The 14,845-nt window shown below is 54.5% G+C and overlaps 1 protein-coding gene across 1 annotated transcript in view; it reads left to right on the top strand.

The window, feature by feature from the left end:
* Positions 1–6,376: 6,376 nt before the first annotated feature.
* EEIG1 (estrogen-induced osteoclastogenesis regulator 1) overlaps positions 6,377–14,845 on the top strand; it is a 32,040-nt gene continuing 23,571 nt past the window's right edge. Inside the window, exon 1 of the mRNA XM_039861372.1 lies at positions 6,377–7,388. Within this exon, the coding sequence (XP_039717306.1) occupies positions 7,243–7,388 (146 nt within the window). The 5' untranslated portion in view covers positions 6,377–7,242. The remainder of the gene's footprint in view (positions 7,389–14,845) is intronic.

The raw sequence follows: 14,845 nt of genomic DNA, 5'->3' as shown, positions 1-14,845 counted from the left end.
AGCTGACTTTTACCCATTCATCAGGCTCCAGCTTATATGCCACTTCCTCGGGAAAGCCTGCCCTGACCACACTCACCAGGTCAGGCCCCCTCTGTGTCCCCTCCACTCCCTGAACCCCTCTGACCCTCAGGTGTGTCATAGCTCTCATCACTTGGGCTACATCTGCGTGCTCACCATCACAGCCCCAGTTCCATAGCAGATGGCATGATAAATGTCTGTGAGTGAAAAAGGAATGAATGAAGTGAATGGATGAAGTGCCGGGTAGACCTTGGAAGGCTGGGGTAGGAGGCAGACACAGGGAGAGGATGATGGGGCTGCTGGGCTGAGCTTCAGGTCATACTAATGACAGTGATATAGGGGTAGGGCCAGGTCTGAGAGCCAGGAACACAGGCTGAAGTTTGGACTTTGTCCTGTCGGTGATTTGGAGTCCTGAGCTGAAGGCATGCACAAACCGAAGCCCTAGTTTAAGGTGAACCTGTCTTCAAAGTGGTAGCGGGGAGACAGGCTGCTCCAGAGAAAGCCAACCGTCGGTTTCTGGACATGATAAAAATGGGGTAAACACACTCTCACATTTCAACCTGGAATCTGGCCTGATTGTGCAGTGTCGGGTCAGGCACTGGGCCTTGACCTTCACACACTCCCTAATCAAATCTGTTCAACAACCCCAGGAGGCAGGGATTCCTGTGGGCCCTCCTGGGCAGATTGAGAAACTGAGGCTCAGAGAGGTAGAGTGATCTGCCCCAAGTCACAGAGGAACTCTCCAGCCCTGCCTTAATTAAACTGTATCGCGGCTCACACAAAGGTAGGAGGGATCTAAACCATCTGGAACTGTGCTGTCTTATATGGTAGTGACTAGCCTTGAATGGCTATTTAAATTTTAAATTTAAGTTACATGAAAGTTAAACTTCAGTTCCTCGGTCACACTGGTCACATTTTAAGTGCTCAATAGCCACATGTGGCTAGTGCTTCCCATATTGCATGGTACAGATATAGAATATTTCCATCATGGCAGAAAGTTCTATTAATAATGCTGGTCTAGACCATGGAGGTGGACAGGTCCTCAGGGACCATTTAGCTCAATGTTCTTATTTAGCAGAGTATGAGAGGTCAGGAACAGGTTCAAAGTCATACAGTGAGTCAGTGACAGGGTGCCTCCTGACTTCCAGTTTAGTCCAGCTTGCTCCACTGAAGCAGGTCGACTACTGTCTCTCAGCTGGCGCTTGGCAAGGGGCTTCTGTGAGGAAAAAAGACACCATAAAGTCCAAAGACAAATAAATGGAAGAAACACTTTAATATAGATAACAAGTTGATATCTATCATATGTAATAAGCTACTACAAATAAATAACGAAAAGAGGACTACTCCAATTTAAAAAAGACAAAGGTCACGGCCAGGCAATTTACAGAATAAGTTTAAACTGCCAAAAAAAAATATGAAAAGATGCTAGTGAAAGAGACATAAGCACAGCAGTACAGTTTTGTTTGTCAAACAGATTGGAAAAGATGGAGAAAACGTGGGAATGGGCGCTGTCTTATACTGTTGGTGGGAGTATACATGGGTCTGACCTTTTTGGGAGGCAGTTTGGCAGCATCTCTCGACAGTAAATATGTAAATACGCTTTGACTCAGTAATCCTTGGGCAGAAACCCAGAGCCGCCTGACTCCAGGTCCCGTGTTCTGAATCGTGACTAGCTTCCGTGAGTGATGGTCAAGCTTGGGTTGTAAAGGGCAGAGTTGGCTGATAGGTCAACGAGGAGATTTGTGGACTTGGCTGTGGGAGGTTTAGGCAGGACACATCACTATGGGCGAGTTCTTTGGAGCCTTTATCTTCTTGTGTGACGGGCTCGGATATTAGTGAGAAGTCCAGCACAAATCGATACGCCCTTGGTCAGCTGCTGGGGTGGCTCGGCTGCTGTTCCAGTTCTGCAAATAATTGAAGCCTAGTCACTGGTGAATCAGCACGAACCACCCTTGGCAAGCAGGGCTGGGAAAGCAGCTTGGCGTGGCACTCTGTGCTGGGTGTCAGGTGACTGAAAGAGCTGGCCAGCTGGGTAGCTGCCCTCAGGATGATCTGGGCAAGTGACATCTTCCACCCTTCTCTTCGTTTCGCCTTTCTTTCCCTTTTCCTCTCTTTCCTTTTTTCCTCCTTCTCTCCTCCCGTCCTTCCTCCCTCTTTCAATGAGTGCCAAATATGCACCAGGTATTGACACAGAAGGCCAAGTGCCCTCATTTTCTCTGCACCTGGATGGCTGGTAGCTTGGGGGTGCAGAGCAGGGAGTGAGCATCATGCCTGATGTGGGGGGAATGCTTGAGGATGCTTCAGCTGAAGCTTGATGCTTACTAGGAGTTACCAGGTAGCAGGACCTCTGGGCAGGGTGGCAGGGGTCTGAGGGAGAGAGTGGTGAAGAGGCTAAACGGCTGTTTCCAGAGGGACCTACATGTCAGACTAAGAACTTTGGACAAAGGGTAACAGAGGAGCACAGAATGGCTTTTGTTTATCATATCCTTAGAATGATATATTATGACATTATAAAAAGAATTCATCATACTACAAAAATCAAACTATACCCAAGAATAGTCATTAAAAGAGAGTAAAAATTTCCCTCCAAATCCTCTCCTCAGGGGGAAGCCTCTAGTGACAGTTTAGGGTATACCCTTTAGGATTCTTTTCCATGCCTCCATAAAGTATTCATTTTCTTCTTCATAAAATAAGCTCCTTCTTTACATACTGTTGACTTGCATTGGCGCAGTGTGGACATCTCGTACCTCAGGACACACACCATCTCCAGCGTGGCATCTCGTTGATGGTTCCCTTCATTCCACAAATATTTATTGAACCGGATTGTGTACCAGGCACTGTCCCAGGTGCTAAGGCAGGGAACAAAACACAGTCCTCACTCTCAAGGCCCCCCTCTTCCTGCAGCCAGACATCCGGCTGCTCCCGATATTTTCATATTACATACAAGGCTATAGGGATCATCTTGCATGTACATCTTTTCATACACATGTGAGTATTGCTATTGGGTAACTTACTTTAAAAGGAATTGTGCGCATTGGGTTTTTGGGGGGGGATTTCCCCCCTTTTCTTTGTTTTCCTTCTTTTCTTGCATTTTTTTAAAATAAATATTTATAGAAGAATTTTGATAGTTATTGGCAACACTGAGGAATGTTAAAGCAGGGGGTGACAGGGTTAAATGTTACAGTCATCCACCCATCCATCGATTTACCTATCCACCCATGTATTCATTTGACAACCATTTATGGAGTATCTATCATGTGGCAGCCCTGATCTGGGCATGGGGACACCATGGGTGAGGTGTTTGACCCTGTGAAGCTCAGGCTCTCATGGGAGAGAGAGATACGTAAATAGCACCGTAAGAGTTTGTCTGGGTCCAGGGGAGGGTAAGGATTCTCTAAGGCCATCTCGCTTTCTCCAGCTGTGATTCTATTTTAGAGGCTGTAGTTCCACTCAGTTCCTCTGTTCCTCTCTACTCCTTCCTCACACCTACCGCAGTGTTTACGCTTACTGACCTCCTCCCTTCATGAACCTGGTGGCATTTAGTCAAATGCAAAACCCTGGGAAGTTCTAATTGAGTAACTGTTATCATTGCTTAGCAAATTTTGAGCTCTTCCTCTGAAATGTGTCTCCTTTCTCCTCCCATCGTTCTGGCTCCACCCCGATCTGAGCCACCAGTCTCCCCCGAGATGACTGTAACAGCCTCTTCACCTGGCTGCTGCTTCTGTTCTTGCCCCTGACAGTCAATCCATTCTCCACATAGCAGCCAGAAAGAAAAAACCTCTAAAAAGGTATTTTGTATCTTGTCACTAACCTGCTTATATTCTCCAATGGTGTCCCTTTGGGCTTAGAATAAAATCTAAACTCCTAGGCCCACTGGGCCCACGTGCCAGACCCTATGCTTCTCTCTCCAATCTCTACTCAGTCTCCTCCAGCCACATCGAGTCCCCCAAATGCCAGCTCCTGCCTCTGCCCCCGATGCTTCCTGGGCTTGGGTCCCCTCTATAATATAGGTCTGGGCTGAGATAACACCTCACCGAGACCTTCCTTGATCATCCCATCTAAATCAGGACCCCCACCCAACGCAATCATCCTCTCTCACATTTCCCTGGGGTTCCTTCTCTAGACCACTTATTTGAACTATCCCGTGAGGTATCGGTTTCCTTGTACCTCTGGTCAGGTCCTCAAGGAGGTAGGGCAGGGTATGTTGGGAATTTTGGGGGGCTGCAGAAGTGTGGAAGTGCTGGCTGGAGCTCCATGCTAACCACTTGCTCAGATCCCCACATCTTCCCAGGCCTAAGCCACTTGCAAGCACAGCCTCTTGAAGCCCTCACAACATTCTAAAAAGGTTTGTATATTCACTCTCATTTTACAGGTGAAGAAACTGTGGCTCAGAGATGGAAAAGTTTAGGGTATATCCTTCAAGATTCCTTTCTATGCCCAAAGTTAGTGTGACACAGGTGGTCAATGTTGTGTCAGCCAGATTTTGAACCCTTTTGGCTCTAGGGCAAGTGGTCCTAGCCATACAATACTGAACTCTATTTGGAGCCCCCAAGCCTCAGGGCGCTGAACCCAGGCCACACTGCCCATGTGCAACAGAGCTAGGATTCTAACCCAGGCTTGTCTCACCTTAAATGGAGCATCCTGTCCCGGCATCAAACTTTCCCCCTTCCCCAGGCACCATCTGGGAAATGAAGGAAGGGAAATTTCCTGGGTTCCCAGCCCTGAGGCTGCAGAGAGATGAATACCCAACCACAGCTAAGTCTGGCAACCAGGTCCCCACCCTGCTTCCTGTTGGAGTGGCCCAGGGTTACTTATGGTCACAGCTGAGGAGCCAGCCAGGCCTTGGGACATCCTTAGTTGGCTCCCTCCTCTGAATCCCTTCCCGGGTTCAGGTGGCCACAGGTTCTTCCCTGTGGAGCAAGCCCTGACAGAATTGATGAGTAGCACAGCTTAACACTCTAGAGCCTGTGTTCCAGAGTCAAGACCCTAGTCAAGTGATGTCAATTCTCCAGGCCTTGCCTATAAATGGGGATACATAATAGCACTGGGAGCTCCTATTTTTTTTCTTCTATCTATGTTTTCTAAATTATAGGACAAACTGGAGAGAAATACAGGTTGCTATCCATTTTATGGCTGGGAAGCAGGAAGAAATCAGAAATCTGAATTCTCAGTTACATGTCTGGACCTGACTCATCCCTATATCCAGCTGATTCTGTCTCTCGAATGCCTCTTCGATCCATCCTCTCATTTCCCCCAGTGCTGAGGTTCCATCATCAGTCTCTTGCCTGGATGGCCACAACAAGTCCCTCATCTGTTTCCCATCTTCTCCCCATTGCACTACCTGCAGCCAGAGTAAGCTTCTTAAAACAAAAAGCAAATTTGTCTGGGTCACATTTCTGCTTAAAATGTGAGTGGCTCCCTTCCTTACTCTGGTCTAGAAGCCTCTGCAAGATCCAGCCACTACAGGCCTTCTAGTCTCATCTCTTGCCCGCTGCCACCCCTTCCACCTCTCCCAACCCCCTCCGCCAATAGCCTAGGTATGAGCTTGGCTCAGAGCAGATTGTCCCTAAACATTTGGGAACTGAATGAGTGAACTACATGAACCACAGTATGTCGAAGGCCTGGGAGGTACAAATCTCCCAGTTTCTGCTACTAGGGCAGTTAATCTAGTCAGGAAGACTAGGCATAACTAAATGAGAAACTAGCCAATGACAAAAGATTTAGATAGCAGCTTGAGATGGAAGAAGCTGGGTCTTCCATAGGTTGAATGATGAACTGCTTCAAATCACCCCCTCGGAGAAGCATTTGCAGACACTTCTCTCCTCAGTGCTGAAAACCAGAGATTCAAAGCCTTTAAGACCTGCTGGGTCTAGTCTTCGCCACCTCTCTGGGTGCTTTTTCAGGAGGAAAAAAAAAGGGGGGGAAGGAGAGACTTGCTACCTTCCAGGACTAATTTAGTAATCAACGAGCTCAGGTCTCGGAAGACACTGGAGGGCTATTCCAGCCATAGTGTGCATATCGTTTCTTGTCTTCATTGTTTCTTTTCTTCTGCTCGCGCCCTCCTTCTTGCCCCGCCAGACCCGGTTTCCCGCTCCGCGACCTCCCACAGTCTTCCCGGGGCCCCTCTCTTTCCCTCCGCTCTACCCCCACCGAGGAGGCGGGCCCAGCCACGCGGCACACCAATCCGAGCATCCTGGGCCACTCCTGCCTCCTCAGGTCCCGCCCTACACCGCCGTTCGCCAATCACGTTCCGCGTCCGCCCCACAGGGCCGCCCAATCGCGGGTGGGCTGGGCCGCCGGCGCCCCGCCCCTTCTGCGCTCCGCGGCGGCTCCGCGGGCGTCCGCGCTGGGCCTCAGCGTTCTCGCAGCGGCGCCGCACAGCGTCGGGGTTGGGAGGCGGCATTGGGAGCGCAGGCGGCGGCACTGCTGCTCGCGGGGTGCTGGGCAGAGGCGACGGGCGCCACCGGCCGGCCGGAAGGGCGCCTCAGCTCCGCCGGGGCCCGCGGTGCGGGACCCAGGACTGAAGAGGAGGCGACGCTCTCGTTGTTCGGACCCGGGCCCGGTGCCCGCCCGGAGGGGTCGCGGCCGGACGTTCCCGGCTCAGAGTGTCCCCGACGCGCCTCCGGGAGAGGCCATCAGAGTTCCCGGCCGCCCCCTGAGGGTGTCCTCAGCCTTCCCGGACTCACCTGCACAGGCCGTCTGGCACCCAGGTGCGGGGGCGTGTGCGCGGCGAGGGCACCTCCCCCGGCCGCCAGCGGGGCGGAGGCGGGGCCGCCTGCCGCCCTCGGCCTCACCGGTCCACCCGCCGCCCTCAGTCTCACCGGTCCGCCTGCCGCGCCCGATCGCGTGGCGTGAGCTCCCAGGGGACCGTGGCTCGGGATGCTGCCCGCCGGCGCGGCCGCTCCCGTGCTGCCAGCCACTCCGGTCCTTGCCTCTGGGGCCATGCCCCGCTGTTTACATGCCGCTGAAGCCTCCGGCCACTCCGAGCCCCTCCGAGCCCCGGCTCCCCGAGGGTGAAGCCAGCCGGCCCGCGAACTGGACTGGTCACTCAGACCTGGGCCCTCCGATCTCAGATCCTCGCTTGCTCTGCCGCCTCCGCCACCATCTGGGCGGGATCCGGCTCTGGTGTTTTGAGGAGGGGGTGTGGTGTAGGGAAAGGAATCCTGGGGATTTCTGGCTCCCCTTTTTTGGGCCTTCGGGGCTTCAGACTCAGGGAACTCGCTCATGGCTTTCTTGATGAAGAAGAAGAAATTCAAATTTCAAACCACTTTCACCCTGGAGGAGCTGACGGCGGTTCCCTTCGTGAACGGGGTTCTCTTCTGCAAGGTCCGACTGCTGGATGGCGGGGACTTTGTCAGTTTATCGTCAAGGTAGGAGCTGGGGTAGTCGCGCCTGCAGAGGACGGGGTTGATGAACAAGATCTAGCCATTAGACGGGTGTAGAGGCGCCCCTTGGGGCCCAGAGTCCTGAGGATTATGTGTGTTTGGGGCAGGTTTGCACAAGGCAGGGCTGAACGATCTGGGAGGTCTGGGCCTGAGGAAGCTGGCTGGATGCCGGCACCCGTCTGCAGGTGACCTGCCAGGTATCTGTGGGTCTATTCTTTCAGCCTCCTCTTGGGGCCCTCAGGTAGGCCCATTCTGCAGACTTGCACAAAGGGCTCAGAGGGGTTTGTGCCTTGAGGGGTTGAGATGGGGAAGGATGTTCCAGGCCACCTGGAACCCAGCTCGTCACTAGGGCTGTCATGATTTAGAGCCTGGGTCAGCCAGCCACAGGTTCCCAGGCACTCCCCGTCTGGCTGGAGGGAGGTGGCTGGATTTTGGCCTGCCCAGCTCCCTCTGAGGGACTGTCCTCTTCTGGCTGAAGCTGGGCTGCTTTGCATTGCAAATGTCCTTGTCAAGGAGGCTGCAGCCCTCTTTGAAAGAGACTTGGTCAACTTTGGTTTTATGTTCTTCCTCATCCTGCTGGTCCAGCTGCCCAGCTCATTGCTGAGGGTTACCGAGTTCCCAAGCTGCACCCACTGACTTGGGCCCACCTGGGATCACATAGCCCTGGCCCACCTGGGAGAGTGCTCTGGAGTCTGACAGATGGTGGTTAGAGGCCTAGCCTGTCACTTTCTGGGCCCAATACAGGCCTCTGTGAGAGAGTTATGGAGACATTTCAGTAGATAGAAGGTGCTGCAGGGCCTGGCCCATTGCCTAGGACACCCTGGTTCCCTTCCTTGGTCTGTTCCTCTGCCCCTTAGGCCTCCTTGTGGGCCCACGTAGCTGGAACCGCATCACAGTTCTGAGATGGGATGCCTGTTATAGATGGAGAAACTGAGGCCCAGAAAGGGAAAGTAAGTGGCTTGCCAGGGACCGCTCAGGAGGCAGTTGTCCACTGAACTTGGCCTGTTTGGAGACCTGTTGGATGTATCTGGTGATCAGGGGAGGGGAGCCACACAGCCTAACTCAGATTTAGGAATCTCTGGTGTGGACAGGGTGGGGTACCTTTTCAGTCATTTGGGCCCGCTCAGGCCTGAGTTCCCCAATCTACCAGAGAGCTGCTTATCTGAGGAATTCAGACAAGGGCGGCCCATTACCGTGGGGGTGGTAGGGTGGGGGTGGCATACTCCGTTGCCTGGGAAGCCTGTGATCCCAGGCCACCCACACAGCAGCCCAAGGATTCAGGGAAAGGGCTGTGCTCATAGCTAGGGCCTGGGGTCTACCACTCACTGGCTGGGTGCTGTGCTCCCCGTTTTACTAGCACCTCTCACTTAACCTTTGACTGCGCTGTGAAGGTTGGATTGCGGGGACCTGTAGGATTATTATCCCCATTTTACAGAGGTGGAAACAGGCCAGAGAGGGAGTAAACTCACTTGCCTGAGTTATTACAGCAGAGTTCAGATTCAAGCTCAGGATATGCTTTTAACCACTCCTGTTCTGCCTTTGAGCCTTAGTTTCTTTTCCTGTGAAATGGGAGAGGTCATGTGCACCCTTGGGGTTGTGAGAGGGCGTGGGTAATGTATATACCATATCATGTGCAGCTTAGGCAAATTGTCGTGGTTTCTATGGCCAAGGGGCCCCAGCCCCTGGCCCCACCCAGGTCTTAGGTGGGGGACCTGCTAGAGTCTGCAGGGGACCTACCTGTGAGCTGGAGGAATTGTTATTCAGCCTCAGGTTGAGGTCTCTCCTGGCCTCCCAGGCCCTGGGGCCACTGTCACCCTACCTTGTCAGTCTTTCCATTTCCCTAAACCTGCCCTCTCATCCAGGAAAGTCTGGAAAGTTCCAAGTCTTGGCCCATGGAGTCTGGATTTCACCTCTGCCTCCCCTTCTTCCCTCCTGGCAAAGGGCCATAGATTCCCTGAACCCAACTGAGCCCGAACAGCCCTTCCCAGCCCTCATCTTGGATGAAACCTGAGCGGGGCTGAAGAGGGAGGAGCTGACATTGGGCCCCCCCAGGGTTGGGCACTTATCGGGCTCCGGTACCTGTTTGCTGCTGTGCAGGTGTGGCTGGAGGGAGCAGACAGCGACATTTGGACCTGAGGCTGCTTTAGAGCTGCTTTAGATTATGCTCAGGAGATGAGGTTCTTGGGTTTGTTTGTTTTTTACCCGCTCCACTCCCATCCTACTACCCTGGTCTGCAGCCTGGGAGCCCTGCCTCACAGCCTACCACTCCAGATGGCCAAGGCCCTAATACTTTGGAGTTGGGGTAGGGTCAGGGGTGATGGGACTGCTTAGATCCTGGACCCAGGTCCAGTAGCATACTCACCCCAACCCCAGGGATTCCGGAGGTGGCTCGGAGACTGGTGGCGTCGTCATGGGTGGTGTCTGAGTGAAGCAGGCCCAAGGCCTCACCTCTGCAGCACCAGCCTTCCTAGCTGAGTGTTTCCCTCTGTGTTGGGTGCCATGGCAACAGCCGCTTACACAGCTCCAGCCTGACCCACTTTGAACAGGTAGAACAGGTGGTGATTTACTTTACAAGTCGTGCTGTTCCCAGCGTCCTCTTTCTGAGGCCTCCTTACGAACTGTAATCCTCACAGCTACCATGTTCTGAGTGCCTGTGCTATGTGCCAGGCACCATGCCGAGAGTTTTGCAAATGGTATGTCCGGTAATCCTCTTGGCCACCTGCAGAGACACCAAGGCCAGAGAGGTGAAGCCACATGCCATAGGTCACCCAGCTGATAATACAATTGGGAAAATAACCCTTTTATCATTAGGGTTTAAACTTCCTTTGATTGTGCACTTACTGTATGCCAGGCACCTGCGGAGCACCTCGAATTCATGATCAGTTGTGTCCTCGAACCACTCCATGAGCTGATGAGTTAACTAGGGTCAGGAGACCTAAAGTGATGGGCCCGTGTCACATAGCTGGGAAGTGGCAGAGCTGTGATTTAAATTTGGGTAGGTCCAGCTCCAAAGGGCCTGTCTTGCCTTGGTGGCAGAGGGCTGGAAGCAGCTAGAGCCCCATGTGATGTCCTTAGAACTTTGAAGAAGGTTCTTTTCAGTGGATTGGAGGCACTGAGCTAATCTTGTGAGATCTGAGAATAAGGGGTCCTGAAAGTATAGGTGGGGGTGGGGCTGAAGTCACTGCGGTAGATTTGGTGCCAGGCCGGGCTGGCACTGCGGCACAGTGGGCATTTGCCAAGGCCCCTGCCCGGAGGCCTTCCAGGCAGATACATCCAAATGACATCTGGGAGGCTTTCCCAGGGGTCTTGAGAGGGATGCAGAGGTCTCAACCAAGTCTGGTGAGTCGAGAAGCAGTGGGCCGGGCTGTGGTCTGCCCAGGACAGACTGGGAACAGCAGGCTTTCAGCCTTGAGCCAGTCTGTCCTTCAGGAAGGAAGAATCGCAAACTTCCTGAGAGGTCTCTGCACCTAGCTGGCACTGGTCCTGTGGCCTGCGCCCTGCATGTGGCTGGTAGTGCCAGGGAGGGAGCAAGAGGGAGGTGCTGATTTACTTTACAAGTCTTCTCTGGAGGAGACGGGCAGAGAGTGCTGTGCCTCCTCAGCCAGTGGATGAGCAAACTGAGGCCAAGGGCAGAGAAAGCACTTGTTCAGGTCACTTCATGGGAAGAGCTAATGGCACAGCAGGGTGGATGCTGGTCTGGCCCTGATCTCTGTCCCCTGTGCCTCAGTACCCCTCTTTGCATGAAGAGGGCAGGTAGGTCCAGAAAGAGAGAAGGGGCTCCTCCTGCTCTGGATTTGGGTGCCAGGCTGTCCAAGAAGAAGCAGACTGTATGACTTGGAAATGCCTTGCCCCCTTCCTTTTTTCTTTGGCCACCTTGAATCCTCAATTGTCTCTTCGGTGGGGTTTTTATTTGGGCAACCTGTTGAAGGAGGGCACGCCTGCTCCCAGTATAGGCACTGCCTCCCCTCCAAGGGCCAGGCCTTGACCCTGGACGCCTTCCCTCCGTGGGCCAGGATGGGAGCCCTTGGAGGGTTGTTTGAGATGTTTTGGGCATGCAGGAGGCCTTGGACAGGCCAGCTCTGCAGCTGGAGGCCCTGTGCCCAGGCCTGGCAAGCCACCTGGAATGCCACCGGAGTCTGCTCTCTGGCAAGGTCTGCTCTCACGCACATCTTGGTGTGGAGGGAGAGCAGTGTGGACATGACACACACTTCATCCCTTGGGTCTGAGGGAATGGGGATGCGGAGGTGATGTTGGTCCCCGAAGTGGGCAGGCATCCACTTTCCATCAGAGCAGGAGGGAGGAGGAGGCCACGTTTACCGAGCATCCTCTTGGTCCTGGGCATTCAGAGGAGAGCGGGACCAGACATCCCTGCTTCCATGGAGCTCCCCATGGGGTGGGCGCAGTGCGCCTGGTGGGCACCACAGAGCCAGCAGAGCCATGCAGATCAGGGACGGGTCCTTCCCAGGATCCCACAGATCCCCAATGGGCCAATTGGGGAAGGCATTACTATTCATTCATCTGTCCATTTGTTTGACAGGTGTTGACTCGCACCCACCCCAGGCTAGACGTGGTGCTTGACCTCATGGAGCTCATGATCTCATGATAGGGCATATCATTGCAGTAGAGAGGACTTCCCCGAGGAAGTGACCCTTCTTAGGAGCCTTGAAGCCCAAGGGGGATTGGATTGGAGAGAGGGTGGCGGCCCCCAGGGTGCTTATAGTCAGTGGTCACGGCAAGGTCCTGGCATGGTCGGGGCGTGAAGAGGCCTAGGGAGGAGCTGGAGTGAATGAAGATATGGGGGAGCTGGGCTGGACTGTTCCTGGCATTAGGGGTCCAGCCAAGGGCCAGAGGAGTGGTGTGGCCTGGTTTGCCAGTTAGGCTGATGGCTCTTGGCTGCAGGTAGAGAAGATGAAAGGGGACCTGAGTGGCACCCAGGAAAGGACAGCTAGAGTTGGCCGGGCAGTGGCAGGCAGAGTGGGCAGGTAGGTTTCCTCGTCCTCAAGTGCCTGGCACCACATCTGCCGCCTGGTAGGTGCTGGAAGATGGAAGTTCAGAGGGTGCATAGTGGCGAAACATAGCCAGGGTTTCGTTGCCCCATACTGTGTTCCAATAGTTTTGACAGCATAAACATCCAGACTTTGGGTGTCTTTTAAACTGGAAGATCTGGCAGCAGAGCTGTGTGGCAAAGTTTGGCCCAAGGGGCTTTGCAACCGCCCCTTCCGTGGGCTGCCTTCTCTCGGCTTCTCCTGACCCCACTGCCCACCATTGCATCCCTGACCGTGGACTGCCTCCTTCTTTTTACTCAGGCCAGCCTGGTCCCTGGGGCCCCTGTGGGAGGCGTTCCATGTGCCATCTGGGGGGCATGAGGGAGGCAGGCCTGTGGAGAGAAGTACTGTTGGCAGGCCACAGAGGCCGCCCCTGAGAGCCAGGTGGTGGCACCAGGCCATCTGCTGGCTTCCCTTGGGGTTAGACTGTGCCACTGGGGACCTTAGTGAAGCCTGAAGCTGCCCAGCCTGTGCCTGTCCTTGGTGTCTGCTCCTTGGACCTGGCCTTTGCAACCAGCTGGCACTACGACTGGCAGGTGCCACTCTGGCAGCCCCTGCCATCTGCCCGCCAGCCTGGCACTGGCAGAGCCCTGACCTGCGGTGATCTGGCTCTGTGAAGTCAAGGCTGTTCCCGAAGCCTGTACCTCTCCTTGAGCTCCGCCCTGGGAGTTTTCTGGTCAGGGGTTCTTAGCAGCAACCAAACCGTGTGTCTGTAGGCCCAGCTTTCCTGGAGGTGGCCAGGGCCCCTGAGTGCCTTTGAACTCTGCTTGTTCGGTACCTGGAAATCCTGACTTGCACTCAGGAAACGCTGCTTGGGCATTGTGATAGCTGCTAGTGTGTCTGTCCTCGGGTCTCGGGAGCCTAGGGACTCAGTATGTGAAGTCTAGTGACTGCCATGTGGTGACCCTGCGGTCACTCGCCTGCTTCTGGGGATGGGCAGTATAACAGCCGTGGTAATCTCACTCAGCCACAGCAAGGCTTGAGCAGGGAAGAGAGATCAGATTTGCTTAGAAAGAGGCCCAAAACTAACATGGGGTAGGAGCGAGGTCTCTCTTCATTATTGACCTTGCCCGCAAGTGCTTTGGGTTGTGGGGACACCAAACCTGGCCCCAGAGCCCCAAATGTGCTCTGTAACCTGAGGTCTGCCACCCCCTGGGCCTTCTGGTGTCCTTGGTAGTTTTGGTGAGTGAGGCCTGAAGCTGCCCGTCCTGTGCCTTAGTGTCTGCTTAGAGCTGTGGCTGTAAACCATTGGTCTCTGGTCTGAGCCTCTGTTGGCACCCCGGGCTTGGAACAGCTCACATGCAGGCCTGGTACCACCTGCGCCCCCACCCTGCCTAGATGTCAGCTGGGAGCGGCCAGCGCAGCCCCTCCAGCCAACTTGTTCCAGCATCTGCGAGGAAGGGACTCCAGTGGAGGACTTTCTCCCTGTTCAAGTCAGGCTGTTGCCTTGCCCCACACACAGGGGAGGACGTGCCTAATCTCTAATCTGCCTCTGCTTTTTGCTGCCCGTGTGACCTTGGGGAAGTTCCTAAGCCTCTGTGGCCCTCCCGACTGATCCAGCGGAGCTGCTGGTACCTGCCTCACAGTGTTCTCGGAGATCTCAGTGACTTAATGCCTGTCAGATGTCCAACTTGGCTCCCGGTGCCTGGCAGAAGCACGATGCCTGCTGCAGTTCGTCCTCTTTCCTGGGCTGAGTCATGGCGGTGCGCTGCATAGTGTACCTCAGTTGCCCTTCTGTGGCAGCTGGCACTTCCCTGTGGACCAGGACTGACTGGGGTGCTCTGGGGAGACGGTACTTCCCGAACAGTGCACTCTCTGTCCTCTGGAGGGGTGGGGGTGCATGAGGAGCACACTTAGTGTCTAAGGGGCAGGGCCTCACGCTGGAGCTCAGGGTCCTCAGTGACCCTGTCCTGCCTTGGGGTGCTTGGCTCTTAGCCAGTGAGAGCTGGAGAGCTCCCACTGGGTGCAGCCAGGCTGGGCTGCGGGAGGCCTTTGCCTGTGGGAAGAGCCCTATGCACACTCAGCTGTGGGACCCACTGTGGTAGGCAGAAGACAGCTCCCCACATGAGGTGGAGGGCAGGGGAGCAGGTCAGAAAGACAAGAGGGGGCGGCCCCTGGCACTCCCCTAGCTTCCACCACACCTTATACTCTTGGTTTTGGCTTCTGTAGTTGCCTACGCCTCAAGCTCCCTTTTCTACCCTTCACGTGGCCGAACTGCTCAGCCCAAGGACCACCCCCTCCAGGAAGCCTTCCCTGGCTTCTTTTGGCCTTGCACACCCACTATGGGCCCTCATCTCAGGACACTACAGTCCCCGTCCATGCCTCTTAGCTCCTTCCCCAGACTGGCATCTTAGTCCCGGGGCTTTCTGTTGTGGGCCGGCGCTGGTGCAGGGCTGG

Source organism: Pteropus medius, unplaced genomic scaffold (assembly GCF_902729225.1).
Source record: "Pteropus medius unplaced genomic scaffold, Ma_sr-lr_union100, whole genome shotgun sequence".
NCBI lineage: Eukaryota > Metazoa > Chordata > Mammalia > Chiroptera > Pteropodidae > Pteropus > Pteropus medius.
This window is presented reverse-complemented; position numbering and strand designations above follow the sequence as displayed.